The sequence below is a fragment of the Salmo salar genome, chromosome ssa20 (genome assembly GCF_905237065.1).
Source record: "Salmo salar chromosome ssa20, Ssal_v3.1, whole genome shotgun sequence".
NCBI lineage: Eukaryota > Metazoa > Chordata > Actinopteri > Salmoniformes > Salmonidae > Salmo > Salmo salar.
The window spans coordinates 86,111,281-86,137,075 of NC_059461.1; the positions used below are offsets into that span (position 1 = coordinate 86,111,281).

At 47.8% G+C, this 25,795-nt stretch overlaps 1 protein-coding gene across 1 annotated transcript in view; it reads right to left on the reverse strand.

The window, feature by feature from the left end:
• Positions 1-23,794, reverse strand: part of lekr1 (leucine, glutamate and lysine rich 1) — a 61,815-nt gene extending 38,021 nt beyond the window's left edge. Inside the window, exons 1-2 of the mRNA XM_014163512.2 lie at positions 23,639-23,794; positions 21,042-21,118 (exon numbers count right to left, since the gene is read on the reverse strand). Coding sequence (XP_014018987.2) covers positions 21,042-21,118; positions 23,639-23,642 — 81 coding nt within the window. The 5' untranslated portion in view covers positions 23,643-23,794. The remainder of the gene's footprint in view (positions 1-21,041; positions 21,119-23,638) is intronic.
• Positions 23,795-25,795: the final 2,001 nt, after the last annotated feature.

Below are 25,795 nucleotides of genomic sequence, written 5' to 3' on the forward strand. Positions count from 1 at the left end.
CTGTCCCCATCTGTCCCCATCCCTGTCCCCAACTGTCCCCATCCCTGTCCCCATCTGTCCCCATCCCCATCTGTCCCCATCTGTCCCCATCGCTGTCCCCAACTGTCCCCATCCCTGTCCCCATCTGTCCCCATCCCTGTCCCCATCTGTACCCATCCCCATCTGTCCCCATCTGTCCCCATCCCTGTCCCCAACTGACTGCACATATAAATCTTGTTAGAGATTCCATGATGGGGTTGCAGGCACTTAGGGTTTTTTAGCTGCCTGATGGATTATGGAGTTATCCCTGAAATTGTCTTTGCGGTTTAATCAACTGATATAATTATGGGCCTGGAATTTAGAGAAAAACCCACTAAAACCAAAGACCTCATCCCATCTACCATAGTGCTCTTTGTTTTCCTACAGGGGACAGTTTGACACTCATCACTGTATCAAAAGGTTGTCTGGACTTTATTCTACATTATTCCCTGTTTGTTTACAAGGCCCTACTTCATAAACTTCCGTCTTATCTAACTTTGCTGTTGAAGTCTAGACACCTGAGTTGCCTAACCCGTTTGTTCACAGGATTAACTCTTGAGGTTCCTAGGGTCTCCACCGAGCTAGGTAAATCTGCTTTTAGTTTTAATGCACCATATTACTGGAACAAAATGCTAAATACATTTCATCCTGACGTTCTGGGGCCGTTCAGTTTAAAGTATTGATTGGGGACGTATTTGTGGAGGAATGTAAACTGTTTTTCTGGGTGATTTGTGATGTATTATTTGTGCTTTCCATGACTGAGTTTTTGTATTTGAATGTGTATATACAGTATGTTTGGGTATAATGTGTATTTTTATGTTGTATTATACATGCGCACATTTGTAAAAAAAAAAAACCTGGGTCTCAATATGTTTTCCCTGTTAAAATAAAGGTTAAATAAACAATTCAAACTGTCTCACACACAACCTGAATCATACTACCTCTTTCTAGAATCACATTTTCTCTCTTTGTATCGCTTTTTCTTTTCATCCCTTTTTCTGTCTCTCTCTTTTTATACCACCCCTCTTTCTTTCTTTCTTTCTTTCTTTCTTTCTTTCTTTCTTTCTTTCTTTCTTTCTTTCTTTCTTTCTTTCTTTCTTTCTTTCTTTCTTTCTTTCTTTCTTTCTTTCTTTCTTTCTTTCCCTCTCTCATTTTCTCCCTCTCTCTCTGTGCATCACAGACAATGACAGATCACGCAAGCGTTTAAGAAGGGATTATGTAGTTAACGATTTATCCTTGCTTTTTTCCTAATTTCCCTAAATGATGTCTTTGAGGCTGTGTGTGTGTGTGTGTGAGAGAGAGAGAGAGAGAGAGAGAGAGAGAGAGAGAGAGAGAGAGAGAGAGAGAGAGAGAGAGAGAGAGAGAGAGAGAGAGCATGCATGCGTGTGTCTGTGCGTGTGTGTGTCTGAGCGAGACGGCGATTCGTGACTGCTGCTTTGTCGCCCCCCTGGTGCTCAGTGTTGCATGAAGCAACACATAGATTCCTCTCATCTGGACCCCACTGTGCCACACATCACACGAGACGAATGGAGGGAGGGACAGAGGACACTGGGGACACAGCAAAGTGGAGGAAGTGTGTGTGTGTGTGTGTGTGTGTGTGTGTGTGTGTGTGTGTGTGTGTGTGTGTGTGTGTGTGTGTGTGTGTGTGTGTGTGTGTGTGTGTGTGTGTGTGTGTGCTTGTGTGTGTCTGTGTCTGTGTGTATGTGTGTGTGTGTCTGTTGGAGGGTACAAAGGGGTGAATGTGGGTTACAGTAGAGAACAGTGGAAGAGGTAGGGGCAGTCAGGGGGTGAGACAGGGGGGGCAAGGCTAGGGATCCAGGAGTGACACAACAGAGAGGGGAAGGGTGGGGGGTAAAGAGAAGGAGGGGGAGGGAGGGAGAGGGAGACCGGGTGCATGTTTGACGCCTGGCTGAGTAGCCCTGTGTTCCTGCTTCTCTCACTGCCTCCTTGCCTCTGCGTGGGAGCAGGGAAAGGGCAGTCGCAGGGAAAGAATCACCTTTGGCTGCATGTCAGCCTCCGCTCGACCGATGACCACGCATCAGATCACTCACTCACACAGAGCACAGCACAGCACGGAAACAAACAGGCAAGAGCAGACAGGGGCAGTTGGCAACTACAGACAGTAACTATCTGTCATCTGTTTGTCTGTCTGAGCACTGACCTCAGAGAGAGACAGAGAGAGAGAGAGAGAGAGAGAGAGCTGGTCCTGGGGCTCTGTTCACAAACACAAACAGACCCCATAGAGCCCCAGGACAGCAACACAACTTGACACGTAGTAAAGAATTAACAAAAAAACGGAGCAAACTAGAATGCTATTTGGCGATAAACAAAGAGTACACAGTGGCAGAATACCTGACCACTGTGACTGACCCAAACTTAAGGAAAGCTTTGACTTTTTACAGACTCAGTGAGCATAGAGTAACCTTTATATAACTAGGCAAGTCAGTTAAGAACAAATTCTTATTTACAATGACGGCCTACCGGGGAACAGTGGACAGCCAGTCTGTCTGTCTGCACTGTGAGAGGGACCTCAGCCAGTCTGTCTGCCTTATTCAGGTGCAGAACGACAGATTTTTACCTTGTCAGCTCAGGGATTCGATCCAGCAACCTTTCGGTTACTGGCCTAACACTCTAACCACTAGGCTACCTGCCGCCTCAATAGCTTTGCCTTGCGATTGAGAAAGGCCGCCATAGGCAGACCTGGCTCTCCAGAGAAGACAGGCTATGTGCACACTGCCCACAAAATGAGGTGGAAACTGAGCTGCACTTCCTAACCTCCTGCCAAATGTATGACAATATCAGAGACACATATTTCCCTCAGATTACACAGATCCACAAAGAATTCGAAAAAAAACCAAATTTTGATAAACTCCCATATCTACTGGGTGAAATACCACAGTGTGCCATCACAGCAGCAATATTTGTGACCGGGCAACTTTTTGCCCGTAATATGACATTTGAAATATCTTTATTCTTTTGGAACTTTTGTGAGTGTAATGTTTACTGTTTATTATCTACTTCACTTGCTTTGGCAATGTTAACATATGTTTCCCATGCCAATTTAGGCCTTAAATTGAAATTGAATAGAGAGAGAGAGAGAGAGAGAGAGAGAGAGAGGTGAGAGAGAGGAGAGAGAGAGGAGAGAGGAGAGAGAGAGAGAGAGAGAGAGAGAGAGAGAGAGAGAGAGATCACGTAACACACATGGTGATGCCAGTGAGCCACGGGGGTCTGCATCTGTCTGTCTGCACTGTGAGAGTGACCTCAGCCAGTCTGTCTGTCTGCACTGTGAGAGGGACCTCAGCCAGTCTGTCTGTCTGCACTGTGAGAGTGACTTCAGCCAGTCTGTCTGTCTGCACTATGAGAGTGACCTCAGCCAGTCTGTCTGTCTGCACTGTGAGAGGGACTTCAGCCAGTCTGTCTGTCTGCACTGTGAGAGGGACTTCAGCCAGTCTGTCTGTCTGCACTGTGAGAGGGACTTCAGCCAGTCTGTCTGTCTGCACTGTGAGAGGGACTTCAGCCAGTCTGTCTGTCTGCACTGTGAGAGTGACTTCAGCCAGTCTGTCGGTCTGCACTGTGAGAGGGACCTCAGCCAGTCTGTCTGTCTGCACTGTGAGAGTGACTTCAGCCAGTCTGTCTGTCTGCACTGTGAGAGGGACTTCAGCCAGTCTGTCTATCTGCACTATGAGAGTGACCTCAGCCAGTCTGTCTATCTGCACTGTGAGAGTGACCTCAGCCAGTCTGTCTATCTGCACTGTGAGAGGGACCTCAGCCAGTCTGTCTATCTGCACTGTGAGAGTGACCTCAGCCAGTCTGTCTGTCTGCACTGTGAGAGGGACCTCAGCCAGTCTGTCTGTCTGCACTGTGAGAGGGACCTCAGCCAGTCTGTCTGTCTGCACTGTGAGAGGGACCTCAGCCAGTCTGTCTATCTGCACTGTGAGAGGGACCTCAGCCAGTCTGTCTATCTGCACTGTGAGAGGGCCCTCAGCCAGTCTGTCTGTCTGCACTGTCAGAGTGACCTCAGCCAGTCTGTCTGTCTGCACTGTGAGAGTGACCTCAGCCAGTCTGTCTGTCTGCACTGTGAGAGTGACCTCAGCCAGTCTGTCTGTCTGCACTGTGAGAGTGACCTCAGCCAGTCTGTCTGTCTGCACTGTGAGAGTGACCTCAGCCAGTCTGTCTGTCTGCACTGTGAGAGTGACCTCAGCCAGTCTGTCTGTCTGTACTGTGAGAGTGACCTCAGCCAGTCTGTCTGTCTGCACTGTGAGAGTGACCTCAGCCAGTCTGTCTGTCTGCACTATGAGAGGGACCTCAGCCAGTCTGTCTGTCTGCACTGTCAGAGTGACCTCAGCCAGTCTGTCTGTCTGCACTGTGAGAGTGACCTCAGACAGTCTGTCTGTCTGTACTGTGAAAGTGACCTCAGCCAGTCTGTCTGTCTGCACTGTGAGAGGGACCTCAGCCAGTCTGTCTATCTGCACTGTGAGAGGGACCTCAGCCAGTCTGTCTGTCTGCACTGTGAGAGTGACCTCAGCCAGTCTGTCTATCTGCACTGTGAGAGGGACCTCAGCCAGTCTGTCTATCTGCACTGTGAGAGGGACCTCAGCCAGTCTGTCTATCTGCACTATGAGAGTGACCTCAGCCAGTCTGTCTATCTGCACTGTGAGAGGGACCTCAGCCAGTCTGTCTATCTGCACTGTGAGAGTGACCTCAGCCAGTCTGTCTGTCTGCACTGTGAGAGTGACCTCAGCCTGTCCATCTGCAAGAAGAGCACACAGCAGTTTCCCCATGATTTGCATATTTCCAAAAAAGACCTGTAAATATACATTCAGGGCTGCCAACACCAAGACTGCAAATTAAACACATAGAAGCCAAGAACAATTTAGGAGAAGTCAAGACCTTGGCCTAATGTAGAGCTAAATTCTGGCCAAAGTAATGCTAGGCCTAATGTAGAGCTTGCTCCCGTGTAAGGCTTGCTCCAGGCCAAAGTAATGCTAGGCCTAATGTAAAGCTTGCTCCCGTGTAAGGCTTGCTCCCGTGTAAGGCTTGCTCCAGGCCAAAGTAATTCTAGGCCTAAAGTAAAGCTTGCTCCCGTGTAAGGCTTGCTCCAGGCCAAAGTAATGCTAGGCCTAAAGTAAAGCTTGCTCCCATGTAGAGCTTGCACCCGTGTAGGGCTTGCTCCAGGCCAAAGTAATGCTAGGCCTAATGTAGGGCTTGCTCCCGTGTAGGGCTTGCTCCCATGCAGGGCTTGCTCCCGGCCAAGGTAATGCTAGGAGTCAGTCAGTCAAGTGTCAGGTAAGGTCTGAGCAGAATGCTGCCTGCCCTGCATCACCTGTGTGACAGTCCAGAGGTGTGGGGGAAACTGAACAAACACCACCTCACCTAATCAGCTTAACTCATCAGCTCATGTCACAGAGGAAGGCTGGGACACCTGTGGAGAGCAATATAGCACCTACAGGACTGGCATTAAACCCTGCAGGAACTACAGGACTGACAAAATGGCCTGCAGGACTGACACTATACCCTATAGGACTGACAATATACCCTGCAGGACCTACAGGACAGACACTATACCCTGCAGGACTGACACTATACCCTGTAGGACACACAGGACTGACAATACCCTGTAGGACCCACAGGACTGAAACTATACCCTGCAGGACCTGCAGGACTGACACTATACCCTGCAGGACCTACAGTACTGACACTATACCCTGTAGGACCCCCAGGACTGACACTATACCCTGCAGGACTGACACTATACCCTATAGGACTGACAATATACCCTGCAGGACCTACAGGACAGACACTATACCCTGCAGGACTGACACTATACCCTGTAGGACCTACAGGACTGACACTATACCCTACAAGACTGACACTATACCCTGCAGGACCTACAGGACTGACACTATACCCTGCAGGACCTACAGGACTGACACTATACCCTGCAGGACCCACAGGACTGACACATTTACATTTACATTTTAGTCATTTAGCAGACGCTCTTATCCAGAGCGACTTACAGTAGTGAATGCATACATTTCATACATTTTTTTCTGTGCTGGCACCCCGTTGGGAATCGAACCCACAACCCTGGTGTTGCAAACACCATGCTCTACCAACTGAGCTACAGGGAAGGCTGACACTATACCCTGCAGGACCTACAGGACTGACACTATACCCTGCAGGACTGACACTATACCCTTCAGGACTGACACTATACCCTGCAGGACATACAGGACTGACACTATACCCTGCAGGGCCTACAGGACTGACACTATACCCTGCAGGGCCTACAGGACTGACACTATACCCTGCAGGGCCTACAGGACTGACACTATACCCTGCAGGACCTACAGGACTGACACTATACCCTGCAGGAACAACAGGACTGACACTATACTCTGCAGGACCTACAGGACTGACACTATACCCTGCAGGGCCTACAGGACTGACACTATACCCTGCAGGACCTACAGGACTGACACTATACCCTGCAGGGCCTACAGGACTGACACTATACACTGCAGGACCTACACTATACCCTGCAGGACTGACACTATACCCTTCAGGACTGACACTATACCCTGCAGGACCTACAGGACTGACACTATACCGTGCAGGACATACAGGACTGACACTATACCCTGCAGGGCCTACAGGACTGACACTATACCCTGCAGGGCCTACAGGACTGACACTATACCCTGCAGGGCCTACAGGACTGACACTATACCCTGCAGGACCTACAGGACTGACACTATACCCTGCAGGAACAACAGGACTGACACTATACCCTGCAGGGCCTACAGGACTGACACTATACCCTGCAGGGCCTACAGGACTGACACTATACCCTGCAGGGCCTACAGGACTGACACTATACCCTGCAGGGCCTACAGGACTGACACTATACCCTGCAGGACCTACAGGACTGACACTATACCCTGCAGGGCCTACAGGACTGACACTATACCCTGCAGGACCTACAGGACTGACACTATACCCTGCAGGATCTACAAGACTGACACTATACCCTGCAGGACCTACAGGACTGACACTATACCCTGCAGGAACAACAGGACTGACACTATACCCTGCAGGACCTACAGGACTGACACTATACCCTGCAGGGCCTACAGGACTGACACTATACCCTGCAGGCCACAGGACTGACACTATACCCTGCAGGACCAACAGGACTGACACTATACCCTGCAGGACTGACACTATACCCTGTAGGACCCACAGGACTGAAACTATACCCTGCAGGACTGACACTATACCCTGCAGGACCTACAGGACTGACACTATACCCTGCAGGACCTACAGGACTGACACTATACCCTGCAGGACCTACAGGACTGACACTATACCCTGAGCAGGACTGACACTATACCCTGCAGGACCTACAGGACTGACACTATACCCTGCAGGACCTACAGGACTGACACTATACCCTGCAGGGCCTACAGGACTGACACTATACCCTGCAGGACCTACAGGACTGACACTATACCCTGCAGGACCTACAGGACTGACACTATACCCTGCAGGACCTACAGGACTGACACTACACCCTGTAGGACCTACAGGACTGACACTATACCCTGCAGGACCTACAGGACTGACACTATACCCTGCAGGACCTACAGGACTGACACTATACCCTGCAGGACCTACAGGACTGACACTATACCCTGCAGGACTGACACTATACCCTGCGGCCTACAGGACTGACAATATACCCTGCAGGACCTACAGGACAGACACTATACCCTGCAGGACTGACACTATACCCTGTAGGACCTACAGGACTGACACTATACCCTACAAGACTGACACTATACCCTGCAGGACTGACACTATACCCTGTAGGACCTACAGGACTGACACTATACCCTGCAGGACCCACAGGACTGACACATTTACATTTACATTTTAGTCATTTAGCAGACGCTCTTATCCAGAGCGACTTACAGTAGTGAATGCATACATTTCATACATTTTTTTTCTGTGCTGGCACCCCGTGGGAATCGAACCCACAACCCTGGTGTTGCAAACACCATGCTCTACCAACTGAGCTACAGGGAAGGCTGACACTATACCCTGCAGGACCTACAGGACTGACACTATACCCTGCAGGACTGACACTATACCCTTCAGGACCAACAGGACTGACACTATACCCTGCAGGACCTACAGGACTGACACTATACCGTGCAGGACATACAGGACTGACACTATACCCTGCAGGGCCTACAGGACTGACACTATACCCTGCAGGACCTACAGGACTGACACTATACCCTGCAGGGCCTACAGGACTGACACTATACCCTGCAGGACCTACAGGACTGACACTATACCCTGCAGGAACAACAGGACTGACACTATACCCTGCAGGACCTACAGGACTGACACTATACCCTGCAGGGCCTACAGGACTGACACTATACCCTGCAGGACCTACAGGACTGACACTATACCCTTCAGGATCTACAAGACTGACACTATACCCTGCAGGACCTACAGGACTGACACTATACCCTGCAGGAACAACAGGACTGACACTGTACCCTGCAGGACCTACAGGACTGACACTATACCCTGCAGGGCCTACAGGACTGACACTATACCCTGCAGGACCTACAGGACTGACACTATACCCTGCAGGACTGACACTATAGCCTTCAGGACCAACAGGACTGACACTATACCCTGCAGGACCTACAGGACAGACACTATACCCTGCAGGACTGACAATATACCCTGCAGGACTTACAGGACAGACACTATACCCTGCAGGACTGACACTATACCCTGCAGGACCTACAGGACTGACACTACACCCTGCAGGACCTAAAGGACTGACAATATACCCTGCAGGACCTACAGGACTGACACTACACCCTGAAGGACCTACAGGACTGACACTATACCTTGACTGCAGGACTGACACTATACCCTACAGGACCTACAGGACTGACACTATACCCTATAGGACTGACAATATACCCTACAGGACATACAGGACTGACACTATACCCTGCAGGATCTACAGGACTGACACTATACCCTACAGGACCTATAGGACTGACAATATACCCTGAAGGACTGACACGATACCCTGCAACACCTATAGGACTGACACATTACCCTACAGGACTGACACTATACCCTGCAGGACTGACACTATACCCTGCAGGACCTACAGGACTGACACTATACCCTGCAGGACTGACACTATACCCTACAGGACCAACAGGACTGACACTATACCCTGCAGGACTGACACTATACCCTGTAGGACCTACAGGACTGACACTATACCCTATAGGACTGACAATATACCCTGCAGGACCTACAGGACAGACACTATACCCTGCAGGACTGACACTACACCCTGCAGGACCAACAGGACTGACACTATACCCTGCAGGACTGACACTATACCCTACAGGACCAACAGGACTGACAATATACCCTATAGGACTGACAATATACCCTGCAGGACCTACAGGACAGACACTATACCCTGCAGGACTGACACTATACCCTGTAGGAACTACAGGACTGACACTATACCCTACAGGACTGACACTATACCCTGCAGGACCTACAGGACTGACACTATACCCTGCAGGAATGACACTATACCCTGTAGGACCTACAGGACTGACACTATACCCTGCAGGACCCACAGGACTGACACTATACCCTGCAGGACCTACAGGACGGACACTATACCCTGCAGGACTGACACTATACCCTGCAGGACCTACAGGACTGACACTATACCCTTCAGGACCAACAGGACTGACACTATACCATGCAGGACCTACAGGACTGACACTATACCCTGCAGGACATACAGGACTGACACTATACCCTGCAGGGCCTACAGGACTGACACTATACCCTGCCGGACCTACAGGACTGACACTATACCCTGCAGGGCCTACAGGACTGACACTATACCCTGCAGGAACAACAGGACTGACACTATACCCTGCAGGACCTACAGGACTGACACTATACCCTGCAGGACCAACAGGACTGACACTATACCCTGCAGGACTGACACTATACCCTATAGGACTGACAATATACCCTGCAGGACCTACAGGACAGACACTATACCCTGCAGGACTGACACTATACCCTGTAGGACCTACAGGACTGACACTATACCCTACAAGACTGACACTATACCCTGCAGGACCTACAGGACTGACACTATACCCTGCAGGACTGACACTATACCCTGTAGGACCTACAGGACTGACACTATACCCTGCAGGACCCACAGGACTGACACATTTACATTTACATTTTAGTAATTTAGCAGACGCCTTATCCAGCAGCGACTTACAGTAGTGAATGCATACATTTCATACATTTTTCTGTGCTGGCACCCGGGAATCGAACCCACAACCCTGGTGTTGCAAACACCATGCTCTACCAACTGAGCTACACTGAAGGCTGACACTATACCCTGCAGGACCTACAGGACTGACACTATACCCTGCAGGACTGACACTATACCCTGCAGACCACAGGACTGACACTATACCCTGCAGGACCAACAGGACTGACACTATACCCTGCAGGACCTACAGGACTGACACTATACCCTGCAGGACATACAGGACTGACACTATACCCTGCAGGGCCTACAGGACTGACACTATACCCTGCAGGGCCTACAGGACTGACACTATACCCTGCAGGGCCTACAGGACTGACACTATACCCTGCAGGACCTACAGGACTGACACTATACCCTGCAGGACCTACAGGACTGACACTATACCCTGCAGGGCCTACAGGACTGACACTATACCCTTCAGGATCTACAAGACTGACACTATACCCTGCAGGACCTACAGGACTGACACTATACCCTGCAGGAACAACAGGACTGACACTATACCCTGCAGGACCTACAGGACTGACACTATACCCTGCAGGGCCTACAGGACTGACACTATACCCTGCAGGACTGACACTATACCCTTCAGGACCAACAGGACTGACACTATACCCTGCAGGACTGACACTATACCCTGTAGGACCCACAGGACTGAAACTATACCCTGCAGGACCTACAGGACTGACACTATACCCTGCAGGACCTGCAGGACTGACACTATACCCTGTAGGACCCACAGGACTGACACTATACCCTGCAGGACTGACACTATACCCTATAGGACTGACAATATACCCTGCAGGACCTACAGGACAGACACTATACCCTGCAGGACTGACACTATACCCTGTAGGACCTACAGGACTGACACTATACCCTACAAGACTGACACTATACCCTGCAGGACCTACAGGACTGACACTATACCCTGCAGGACTGACACTATACCCTGTAGGACCTACAGGACTGACACTATACCCTGCAGGACCCACAGGACTGACACTACATTTACAGCATGCAGACGCTCTTATCCAGAGCGACTTACAGTAGTGAATGCATACATTTCATACATTTTTTCTGTGCTGGCACCCCGTGGGAATCGAACCCACAACCCTGGTGTTGCAAACACCATGCTCTACCAACTGAGCTACAGGGAAGGCTGACACTATACCCTGCAGGACCTACAGGACTGACACTATACCCTGCAGGACTGACACTATACCCTGCAGGACCAACAGGACTGACACTATACCCTGCAGGACCTACAGGACTGACACTATACCGTGCAGGACATACAGGACTGACACTATACCCTGCAGGGCCTACAGGACTGACACTATACCCTGCAGGACCTACAGGACTGACACTATACCCTGCAGGGCCTACAGGACTGACACTATACCCTGCAGGACCTACAGGACTGACACTATACCCTGCAGGAACAACAGGACTGACACTATACCCTGCAGGACCTACAGGACTGACACTATACCCTGCAGGGCCTACAGGACTGACACTATACCCTGCAGGACCTACAGGACTGACACTATACCCTTCAGCATCTACAAGACTGACACTATACCCTGCAGGACCTACAGGACTGACACTATACCCTGCAGGACCAACAGGACTGACACTATACCCTGCAGGACCTACAGGACTGACACTATACCCTGCAGGGCCTACAGGACTGACACTATACCCTGCAGGACCTACAGGACAGACACTATACCCTGCAGGACTGACAATATACCCTGCAGGACTTACAGGACAGACACTATACCCTGCAGGACTGACACTATACCCTGCAGGACCTACAGGACTGACACTACACCCTGCAGGACCTAAAGGACTGACAATATACCCTGCAGGACCTACAGGACTGACACTACACCCTGAAGGACCTACAGGACTGACACTATACCATTCAGGATCTACAAGACTGACACTATACCCTGTAGGACTGACACTATACCCTACAGGACCTACAGGACTGACACTATACCCTATAGGACTGACAATATACCCTACAGGACATACAGGACTGACACTATACCCTGCAGGATCTACAGGACTGACACTATACCCTACAGGACCTATAGGACTGACAATATACCCTGAAGGACTGACACAATACCCTGCAACACCTATAGGACTGACACATTACCCTACAGGACTGACACTATACCCTGCAGGACTGACACTATACCCTGCAGGACCTACAGGACTGACACTATACCCTGCAGGACTGACACTATACCCTACAGGACCAACAGGACTGACACTATACCCTGCAGGACTGACACTATACCCTGCAGGGCCTACAGGACTGACACTATACCCTGCAGGACCTACAGGACTGACACTATACCCTGCAGGGCCTACAGGACTGACACTATACCCTGCAGGACCTACAGGACTGACACTATACCCTGCAGGAACAACAGGACTGACACTATACCCTGCAGGACCTACAGGACTGACACTATACCCTGCAGGACCTACAGGACTGACACTATACCTATCAGCATCTACAAGACTGACACTATACCCTGCAGGACCTACAGGACTGACACTATACCCTGCAGGAACAACAGGACTGACACTGTACCCTGCAGGACCTACAGGACTGACACTATACCCTGCAGGGCCTACAGGACTGACACTATACCCTGCAGGACCTACAGGACTGACACTATACCCTGCAGGACTGACACTATACCCTTCAGGACCAACAGGACTGACACTATACCCTGCAGGACCTACAGGACAGACACTATACCCTGCAGGACTGACAATATACCCTGCAGGACTTACAGGACAGACACTATACCCTGCAGGACTGACACTATACCCTGCAGGACCTACAGGACTGACACTACACCCTGCAGGACCTAAAGGACTGACAATATACCCTGCAGGACCTACAGGACTGACACTACACCCTGAAGGACCTACAGGACTGACACTATACCATTCAGGATCTACAAGACTGACACTATACCCTGTAGGACTGACACTATACCCTACAGGACCTACAGGACTGACACTATACCCTATAGGACTGACAATATACCCTACAGGACATACAGGACTGACACTATACCCTGCAGGATCTACAGGACTGACACTATACCCTACAGGACCTATAGGACTGACAATATACCCTGAAGGACTGACACAATACCCTGCAACACCTATAGGACTGACACATTACCCTACAGGACTGACACTATACCCTGCAGGACTGACACTATACCCTGCAGGACCTACAGGACTGACACTATACCTTGCGGGAATGACACTATACCCTACAGGACCAACAGGACTGACACTATACCCTGCAGGACTGACACTATACCCTGTAGGACCTACAGGACTGACACTATACCCTATAGGACTGACAATATACCCTGCAGGACCTACAGGACAGACACTATACCCTGCAGGACTGACACTACACCCTGCAGGACCAACAGGACTGACACTATACCCTGCAGGACTGACACTATACCCTACAGGACCAACAGGACTGACACTATACCCTATAGGACTGACAATATACCCTGCAGGACCTACAGGACAGACACTATACCCTGCAGGACTGACACTATACCCTGTAGGACCTACAGGACTGACACTATACCCTACAGGACTGACACTATACCCTGCAGGACCTACAGGACTGACACTATACCCTGCAGGAATGACACTATACCCTGTAGGACCTACAGGACTGACACTATACCCTGCAGGACCCACAGGACTGACACTATACCCTGCAGGACCTACAGGACGGACACTATACCCTGCAGGACTGACACTATACCCTGCAGGACCTACAGGACTGACACTATACCCTTCAGGACCAACAGGACTGACACTATACCATGCAGGACCTACAGGACTGACACTATACCCTGCAGGACATACAGGACTGACACTATACCCTGCAGGGCCTACAGGACTGACACTATACCCTGCCGGACCTACAGGACTGACACTATACCCTGCAGGGCCTACAGGACTGACACTATACCCTGCAGGAACAACAGGACTGACACTATACCCTGCAGGAACAACAGGACTGACACTATACCCTGCAGGACCTACAGGACTGACACTATACCCTGCAGGGCCTACAGGACTGACACTATACCCTGCAGGACCTACAGGACTGACACTATACCCTTCAGGACCAACAGGACTGACACTATACCCTGCAGGACTGATAATATACCCTGCAGGATCTACAGGACAGACACTATACCCTGCAGGACCTAAAGGACTGACACTACACCCTGCAGGACCTAAAGGACTGACAATATACCCTGCAGGACCTACAGGACTGACACTACACCCTGAAGGACCTACAGGACTGACACTATACCCTTCAGGATCTACAAGACTGACACTGTACCCTGCAGGACTGACACTATACCCTATAGGACTGACAATATACCCTGCAGGACATACAGGACTGACACTATACCCTGAAGGATCTACAGGACTGACACTATACCCTACAGGACCTATAGGACTGACAATATACCCTGAAGAACTGACACAATACCCTGCAACACCTATAGGACTGACACATTACCCTACAGGACTGACACTATACCCTGCAGGACCTACAGGACTGACACTACACCCTGCAGGACCAACAGGACTGACACTATACCCTGCAGGACCAACAGGACTGACACTATACCCTGCAGGACCAACAGGACTGACACTATACCCTGCAGGACTGACACTATACCCTATAGGACCAACAGGACTGACACTATACCCTACAGGACCAACAGGACTGACACTATACCCTGTAGGACCTACAGGACTGACACTGTACCCTATAGGACTGACAATATACCCTGCAGGACCTACAGGACAGACACTATACCCTGTAGGACCCACAGGACTGACACTATACCCTGCAGGACTGACACTATACCCTATAGGACTGACACTATACCCTATAGGACTGACACTATACCCTGCAGGACCTACAGGACTGACACTATACCCTGCAGGACCTACAGGACTGACACTATACCCTGCAGGACCTACAGGACAGACACTATACCCTGCAGGACCAACAGGACTGACACTATACCCTGCAGGACCTACAGGACTGACACTATACCCTGCAGGACCTACAGGACTGACACTATACCCTGCAGGACCTACAGGACTGACACTATACCCTGCAGGACTGACAGAGCTGATAGAGCTGATATACAGCAGAGGAGGGGTAGAGGCACATGAGAGAGGAAATAAACAGGAGAAATAAAGAGAAAGACAGACAAAGCGAGAGCGAGTGGAATGGAGAGAGACAGGGAGATGTAGAGAAAGAGACTCACAGAGAGATGGGGTGGAGGGGCTACACTAATCATAGTGAACACACAACACAAGTGCTACCATTATCCCCTGACCTCCTGAGGTACGAAAAAGGAAGAAGGAGGAGTGTGTCTGGTTTTAAACTATCCATTATTCAGGGATGGAGAGAGAGAGAGAGAGAGAGAGAGAGAGAGAGAGAGAGAGAGAGAGGCACCATGGTGTGGCTCAGTGGGACCTCCTGTGTGTCTCTCTTCTCTCTCTGGAAGAGTTTGCCACGCTCACATGAAAAATGGATGGATGGAAGGAGAACGAGAGGAAAAGAGATCTCCTTTGGGTGGTCAACAGACAGAGGCACGGAAAGGCAGGGGAAAAGACAGGAGGAATCTACCTGTGTTTGTAAACACCAAACAGAACAGAGAGAGGGAGAGAAAGTTTACTTCTGTACTACTTCGTAGACAGATCATGTCAGGGTGACTTTGCTAAACTCTACAGTCTGCATGATCTAACACAGTGATTTGTATAGCACTCTGTAGGCAATCGACAGTATATCACTGTAGAGTTGATGACATTTCGATGGTCTGATGGTCCTGTATGAATACATAAAGTATAGTTCTACATAATGTGGCATGTATAGCATAGGCCTATAGCAAGTGATGCATGCCATAATCAAGGTGATCACTCATACTGAGCCTGTCTGTGACCCTGACCTGACTAGAGGCCTGGGAGTGGAATTCAGTCTCTCCTCCCAACCCTTCCGTGACCCGTTTAGATACACACCCAGACACAGAGTGCAGGGGGCAGCCAAGGGGTAAAACACAACACGCTATCTAAATGTGCTAGCTAGCTAACTCTACTCCTCGTCAATTATCCATGAGCCAAGGAAAAACAATTCCTGAATGCCTGTGCTGCTCTAACGTGCTATGGTACTGGTTTACCAACAGGTGCTGCTCTAACGTGCTAAGGTACTGGTTTACCAACAGGTGCTGCTCTAACGTGCTAAGGTACTGGTTTACCAACAGGTGCTGCTCTAACGTGCTAAGGTACTGGTTTACCAACAGGTGCTGCTCTAACGTGCTATGGTACTGGTTTACCAACAGGTGCTGCTCTAACGTGCTAAGGTACTGGTTTACCAACAGGTGCTGCTCTAACATACTAAGGTACTGGTTTACCAACAGGTGCTGCTCTAACGTGCTAAGGTACTGGTTTACCAACAGGTGCTGCTCTAACGTGCTAAGGTACTGGTTTACCAACAGGTGCTGCTCTAATGTACTAAGGTACTGGTTTACCAACAGGTGCTGCTCTAACATACTAAGGTACTGGTTTACCAACAGGTGCTGCTCTAACGTGCTAAGGTACTGGTTTACCAATAGGTGCTGCTCTAACATACTAAGGTACCCCTTTTACCAACAGGTGCTGCTCTAATGTACTAAGGTACTGGTTTACCAACAGGTGCTGCTCTAACGTACTACGGTACTGGTTTACCAACAGGTGCTGCTCTAACGTACTAAGGTACCTCTTTTACCAACAGGTGCTGCTCTAACGTACTAAGGTACTGGTTTACCAACAGGTGCTGCTCTAACGTGCTAAGGTACTGGTTTACCAACAGGTGCTGCTCTAACGTGCTAAGGTACCTCTTTTACCAACAGGTGCTGCTCTAACGTGCTAAGGTACTGGTTTACCAACAGGTGCTGCTCTAACGTGCTAAGGTACCTCTTTTACCAACAGGTGCTGCTCTAACGTGCTAAGGTACTGGTTTACCAACAGGTGCTGCTCTAACGTGCTAAGGTACCTCTTTTACCAACAGGTGCTGCTCTAACGTGCTAAGGTACTGGTTTACCAACAGGTGCTGCTCTAACGTGCTAAGGTACTGGTTTACCAACAGGTGCTGCTCTAATGTACTAAGGTACTGGTTTACCAACAGGTGCTGCTCTAACGTACTAAGGTACCTCTTTTACCAACAGGTGCTGCTCTAACATACTAAGGTACTGGTTTACCAACAGGTGCTGCTCTAACGTACTAAGGTACCTCGTTTACCAATAGGTGCAGCTCTAACGTACTAAGGTACTGGTTTACCAACAGGTGCTGCTCTAATGTACTAAGGTACTGGTTTACCAACAGGTGCTGCTCTAACGTACTACGGTACTGGTTTACCAACAGGTGCTGCTCTAATGTACTAAGGTACTGGTTTACCAACAGGTGCTGCTCTAACGTACTAAGGTACTGGTTTACCAACAGGTGCTGCTCTAACGTACTAAGGTACCTCTTTTACCAACAGGTGCTGCTCTAACATACTAAGGTACTGGTTTACCAATAGGTGCTGCTCTAACGTACTAAGGTACTGGTTTACCAATAGGTGCTGCTCTAACATACTAAGGTACTGGTTTACCAATAGGTGCTGCTCTAACGTACTAAGGTACGGGTTTACCAACAGGTGCTGCTCTAACGTACTAAGGTACTGGTTTACCAACAGGTGCTGCTCTAACGTACTAAGGTACTGGTTTACCAATAGGTGCTGCTCTAACGTACTAAGGTACCCCTTTTACCAACACGTGCTGCTCTAACGTGCTAAGGTACCTTGTTTACCAACAGGTGCTGCTCTAACGTGCTAAGGTACTGGTTTACCAACAGGTGCTGCTCTAACGTGCTATGGTACCTCTTTTACCAACAGGTGCTGCTCTAACGTGCTAAGGTACCTCTTTTACCAACAGGTGCTGCTCTAACGTGCTAAGGTACTGGTTTACCAACAGGTGCTGCTCTAACGTGCTAAGGTACTGGTTTACCAATAGGTGCTGCTCTAACGTGCTATGGTACCTCTTTTACCAACAGGTGCTGCTCTAACGTGCTAAGGTACCTCTTTTACCAACAGGTGCTGCTCTAACGTGCTAAGGTACCTCTTTTACCAACAGGTGCTGCTCTAACGTGCTAAGGTACCTCTTTTACCAACAGGTGCTGCTCTAACATACTAAGGTACTGGTTTACCAACAGGTGCTGCTCTAACGTACTAAGGTACCTCGTTTACCAATAGGTGCAGCTCTAACGTACTAAGGTACTGGTTTACCAACAGGTGCTGCTCTAATGTACTAAGGTACTGGTTTACCAACAGGTGCTGCTCTAACGTACTACGGTACTGGTTTACCAACAGGTGCTGCTCTAATGTACTAAGGTACTGGTTTACCAACAGGTGCTGCTCTAACGTACTAAGGTACTGGTTTACCAACAGGTGCTGCTCTAACGTACTAAGGTACCTCTTTTACCAACAGGTGCTGCTCTAACATACTAAGGTACTGGTTTACCAATAGGTGCTGCTCTAACGTACTAAGGTACTGGTTTACCAATAGGTGCTGCTCTAACATACTAAGGTACTGGTTTACCAATAGGTGCTGCTCTAACGTACTAAGGTACGGGTTTACCAACAGGTGCTGCTCTAACGTACTAAGGTACTGGTTTACCAACAGGTGCTGCTCTAACGTACTAAGGTACTGGTTTACCAATAGGTGCTGCTCTAACGTACTAAGGTACCCCTTTTACCAACAGGTGCTGCTCTAACGTGCTAAGGTACCTTGTTTACCAACAGGTGCTGCTCTAACGTGCTAAGGTACTGGTTTACCAACAGGTGCTGCTCTAACGTGCTATGGTACCTCTTTTACCAACAGGTGCTGCTCTAACGTGCTAAGGTACCTCTTTTACCAACAGGTGCTGCTCTAACGTGCTAAGGTACTGGTTTACCAACAGGTGCTGCTCTAACGTGCTAAGGTACTGGTTTACCAATAGGTGCTGCTCTAACGTGCTATGGTACCTCTTTTACCAACAGGTGCTGCTCTAACGTGCTAAGGTACCTCTTTTACCAACAGGTGCTGCTCTAACGTGCTAAGGTACCTCTTTTACCAACAGGTGCTGCTCTAACGTGCTAAGGTACCTCTTTTACCAACAGGTGCTGCTCTAACGTGCTAAGGTACCTCGTTTACCAACAGGTGCTGCTCTAACGTGCTAAGGTACCTCGTTTACCAACAGGTGCTGCTCTAACGTGCTAAGGTACCTAGTTTACCAACAATTTAAGAAAAGGTGTTATTTCTACCATCCTGTCATGTTGGAATATTACTAATGTAACATGGGTGTTTAGTGTTGGGCTAAGTGTCTCTCTGTCTGACTCACTGGGTATCTGTTCTTCAGACTTGGTGTTGATGGAGGGAAACAGAGGGAGAAAAACCTTGCTCTGCTCTGTTCATCACTACTACAGCTGGCTCTTCAACCAGTGGGAACACTGTAGCAGCACTCTGTGCATGTATGTATGTATGTATGTATGTATGTATGTATGTATGTATGTATGTACAGTATGTATGTATGCTGGTGAACACCTTGTCCTGTTACATTGTGAGTCTGAGTGCTTGGCAGACTGCTGCCGTCCAAAATGGAACAGAAAGTTTCAGCTGCTCTATAAGAAGTGGTGCTCACTTCTACTAGTCCTGCATTGTTGTATTCTTACTGCTGCCTTGTCATTATTAACAGCACCAATGGTTTAATTAATAACCACAGCGTGAAAACAAGTCAATTAGCACATATAAAGGTGTCAAGTAATTTCAAATAATAGCATTTAAAAATGAAAATAAAAACAGAATAGATAGGCCTATCACTTTGTGAAAGCTGTCATAAGCACAGAGGAGAGTTTAGAAGTGTGTGCGCTGTGCTGTGTGATCTCCCTCTCAGCGTCCCCAGGCTTAACAGCACTATGGGCATGTTATTTCACCCCTTGTTATTCCCACATTGGCACATGTTGTCTGTTCAGCTTTGTTTTTTTGTTTTTCATTCGTTTATTTTTTTCTCTCCAATAAATGGAGCCGAAGTCTTCTCCACAGGGGTCTAAGCCCAGAACATCCAGTATTTTACAAGCTGATTGAAATCTGAGTGGAGGGAGAGGGATGGGTAGAGAGAGAGAGAGAGAGAGAGAGAGGTGGAACTCTGCCATAAAATCGCACGATTAAAATAGGATAACCCAGTTTCCCAGAGCCTCTCCTTTGTGTGGTGAGACGGGGAGGGGGGGGAGACAGGCTGTCTGTCTGTGGGCACGGAATGACCGCTCTCACACTGTGGTAGGGTTCCATTGTTGTTCACAGCTACCTCTAATTCTCTCTGGGAACATCCGGAAATTACAGAAGAGACAAAAAGGCGGTGTACACACAGGGCTGCGAAGGGCAACATTACAATGGGAATCACTCCAGAAAGGAAGGAGACTGTGTGTGTGTGTGTAAAGTACCTGTTGTATTTCCTCTGGGAGAGGGTAGAAGGGAATGTGTAGGCCCATCTCCTCTCTCTCCACAGACTCTCTCTCTCCTGTGATGATACAACGATATGGAGCAAAATGAATCAACATACAAACAGTGTTTTACTGTATCATAAATAGAATTGTCAGGACGTCATGCATACGGAACTATGAACAGCACTGATGCAAAGGCCTTGTCTCAAGCCTCAGACTGGAAGGTTGCTATACTGTAAAGGTATTGAGTAAAGGTTGAGGTGGTCCTAAAGCAAATGAGACCCGTCTGGTCTGTCAGTGGGCCAATGCATCGTATGTTGTTACATGATGAAAGTGGTTCATGTCTGAGGTGACTGGGAGGGTAAATCAAGAGCAATGTGTTTAGACGTTTTTGGGCCAATGAGGTTTCTGCATTATGATGCGTTTACATGACACTACAACATTACATGGCAGCCATGTTGGCTCCCAATTAAAGTGGAACTGACAGCGTTTCAGCAACATGAAATCGTATTAAAATCTGTTCATATACACCCCGGGAAGAATAGGACACCTCATTTGTTTAACTTTTTCTGACAAGCGAGCACTTAGATATGCTTGTTTTCATAAATGCATGGAATGTTCGGGAATGAGATATAGTAAGGCATTCGTGAAACGTTTGTTGTAACATGTAAAGTTAAAACATGTTTTTGCGCTGGATGGATCACCAGTGCGGTCGAAGGCAGCATCACTGTATGGTGCTATGAAAATGTATTGTAGTTGAGTAGCCCACTGAGGCTACTGCTCAATGTTTCTGTAAAAGGCCTACATGTTTCTCCTTTGCATGTTGTTTTGTTGCAGGTTGTTTTTTTGGTTATTGCCAAGCTTTAATAAAAACAGAAGCCAGACTGCACCATTCTAGTAGCCTAGCTAGGACGGTAGAATGTGTCTGTACACTTTCCCTCCGCTGCGCGCTGTAAACCTGACAAACAAAAGCAGCCAAATTGAAGTTGAATTCACCGATGGGAGCGAATCAGGCTGTAACTTCAGAAAGTAGATGACTGGCTTGTGTGTCCCATTCGTTCAGCAGGTATTGTGTTTGATACGTACGCTAGTCTATTAGCTACGTTATGACTGACTTGTGATCATTGCCCTTGCTAGTTTGATTGTATTGATATTCCCAGCCTTAGTTACAGTCGTCCGTTTTTGTCCAAAATATTGAACCATTGAAACAGTGCATCCCGAATGGAGGCCGCAAACAATGTACCAGGCCAGCTGCGATTTACAACCTTATAGCAATATTTGTTGGACTACAAAGACATGTATTATTGATCATGCATTGAACTGCATCCATCTATAATGCCCACAATGCATTACTGTATGTCATGGAACATTAAGTCAAATATAACCTATTTTTAAAACCTCTTATAAAGTAGATTTTGTAGCTTAAACTAGGAATATGACATTTTTGACAGATATTATGATTGTCCGTGTTTCATATCTGAAAAGTAGTTCAAATGCAGTCAGTTCCACTTTAACATTACATTGGGAATATTTAAACATATTCAAAATGGAAAAAGTTAGCTTTTCTCTCTAAATATATGGTTCTGGGTGGCGTTATGTTGACCATATTAAATCCATTTTGCCGTGCCACATTAATAGATTAATCAGTACAGCTTATGGTATTTAGTCTATGGCCTGCACTGAGGGGACTGTCACACACACACGAACACACACACAGGTGGTATTGGTCATCTGAGGGAACATGCTTGGCTGGGTTAGTGTGTGGTGCACAGATCTAAGATCAGTTTACCCTCCCGAAATCTTAACCTTGACCATTAGATGGGAAATACAAAGCTGAATGTAGATCACTGGGTATCCGCTAAGTAACCCCTGCGTGCGGTGAGACATATGCCCTCGCAGACGCTCTGGGGGAATTGGAGTGAAAGGGCATGCGTGTATGTAGGGTACACACACGAGACAGACAAACACAGACCCATCCCCCTCTATGCAGTCCCTCCTCCCTCCCTGGCCTGAAATGCAAAAGGAAGACTTAGGTCCGTCCTCGTTTACTTGCTTACCAAGGAGTAGAAGCACCCTTTAGGACTGATTCAGACGTGAGAACAAGTTCCGCATGACAACCCATTCCCTGTGACATTTTAGCCTTGATTGAACCACGAATCGTTCTAATGTGAGACTGACAAGTTGTTCATAGACTCATCTATTCCGCATGAACACAATCGGGAGAGAAATGCACGTACAGGCTATATATACACACACACACACACACACACACACACACACACACACACACACACACACACACACACACACACACACACAGATAGACAGCTGTATGTTTGCTATAACACCACTTCAAAGCAGCGGGCCAGGGGGGGTATCATCTGCTTGACATACTGACAAATCTCAAGTCATATTTCAAATCTTGATTTCGTTGGAGGCAGTCTGCTAACGTTGCTGGTTAACTAACCTTCCCGAACAAATGACCAACTTTAAAACAAATCTGTTGCCTCTCTCTCACACAAGTACCAAAAAAGCTATTTGATTTGGTTTTATAGTTTATCTAATAATCAATAGTAACACAAGATACCTTTACCTACCCATTGTGCCAATTTTCTTGAAACGAAAGAGCAAAACAGCAATTATCTCACTAAAAAGTGTTAAGATGTTTCCTTCTGTGCGCTTGGCCAGGAAGAGCGATCCAAGCGTTGTCTGTCACCATGGACACCGCGCCGGTTTTTACGCAGAATGACCCACTACGTCGCCTGCCTGAACTGCTGTGCTTAGTGCAGCAGAGAGAGACACTTTTCAGTAAACAACACGCCTAGCAGAGGAATCAAGCTTGGGAATGGCTTTGTGGTCTGTTATGTCTGTGCGTTTAATTCCTCGCCTCTAAAGTAATGTAAAACAACGGCAAGATAGTCCCGTGGGGCATTTCCCCCCTATTGCTTAGCACTATTACAGGAGGCAGGAGCAATTTATTTTAGGCAATATATTGTTTGTAAATGTATTTAGGCCGACATGTTTGGCTTTTTATCTGATATCATTGGTCTAATTTCATCGTCTCTGACCCGGTCTGTGTAGACTAAGTATGGGTTAATGCGCTCTGCTGAGTTTGTGCGGCTGGCTGGGTGAATGGTGACCTCTTCTCTGCATGCGTGTGGTGCTATTTAACCCCGTCAATGAATCGTGCGGACTCGTCCTCTGACGCAAATTGCATCGCCCACTCGCTCGCTAGCAGGCATCTACCTTAGTTCCGGTTTTATCCGCCTTTGTGCCGCAAACTACGGGTACGTGATAAAACGGCGTAAAGTATGGTTTCAGACAAACAAAGAAAATCTTCGAAGCTCGATATGATTGGCACTCACTCATGTCTCTCTCTCCCTCACTATTTCTATTTGAGTCACTCACGCATGATGAAATACCCTCAAATAATCAAGAACAGTGTTTAATAGGAACATACTGTATTACACCATGCACCATAATAAACTACGTTTTAAATTTTATATGAACATAGCATATGAAAGGCTAGGCTATGTATCGTGGAATATATTGAACAAAAAGTTTAATTGTGTTCTTGTAGCCAAGGCAAATGAACCTAATTCGGAAGGTGCAGCCAGTGTTTCAGGGCGCCTTGCCTGGAGGGACTTTGAAGCGAGGCGTTATTGAGTCCGTTTAGCACGCTATGCTGTGTGGGCAAGTGTGTAATGTAAATAGAGAATCCTGCTGAGTGTGTGCTTGCGTGTGTCTCGGTAAGAGGGAGGGGATGGGGAGGATGTGTGTGTGTGTGTGAGAGAGAGAAAGAGGGCTATATTTGGCTTTTAGGCTTTGGCATAAGTTTCAAGTTCGAGTTCAACCAAATGCTTACTTGCAAATTTCTTCTCAACAATGAAACAACAATAAGAATAATAAAATATAAGAATAGGTAAATGGCTCAGTAGAAATGAATATATATTTTTTAGCATAAGTATAATACATAGTCCAATAGATGGGTTGGTTATCCTATTTAGCAACAAAACCGATGAGTGAGCAACAATGGTGCAAAACAGATCGGGGTTGGCTTAGATTGTTGACAATGTGTAAACAATATTTATGCTCCAAATGTTTATTGAAAACATAAATACATTTGCACAATGAGCACTTGTTGTCTTTCAAATGCATCTTTACAGTTTGTGCCATATTGGCATTGACATGAAAGCAGTCAAAACACCTCAAAACAAGAGGTAAACTCGCTGAAATGAGGCACCTACGATTCCCTACATGGCAGCTTTTTGTCAATGTTTCTGACCATTCAGAATCACAACAAAGCATGGATTCCGGCCCCGTCCATGCGCATACAGAATTTTCTTGGCAATATTAAACAAATTTCACCATTCACTTTTTTGAAACATGAAGTTCAGAAAACATCACTGTCAATGATCTATGATAAAACACAAATTACAAATGAAAGCAGAATATAGGTATAATATGCATAATAATAATTGTATTATTGAGGCTATTGGTAGATCTACTACTGACCTGCAAAAGCAAGATTATCAAGTATTATCTAGTGCTGAGATATGAGCTGTGTTCGTGGTTGGTGTTGTGTTTTTATCATAGAGAATTATAGAGGCCTTTAGTGGCCAAAAGGCATGGGCAGACTGGTTGAGAGCTTCAACCATTTTAATGTAGTCAACTGGGCGTGACTTGCAACTTCATTGGCTGATCCCTCCTGGTGACCCTGTTGGAGTCATGTCCAACTGGGTCATCAGGAGGGA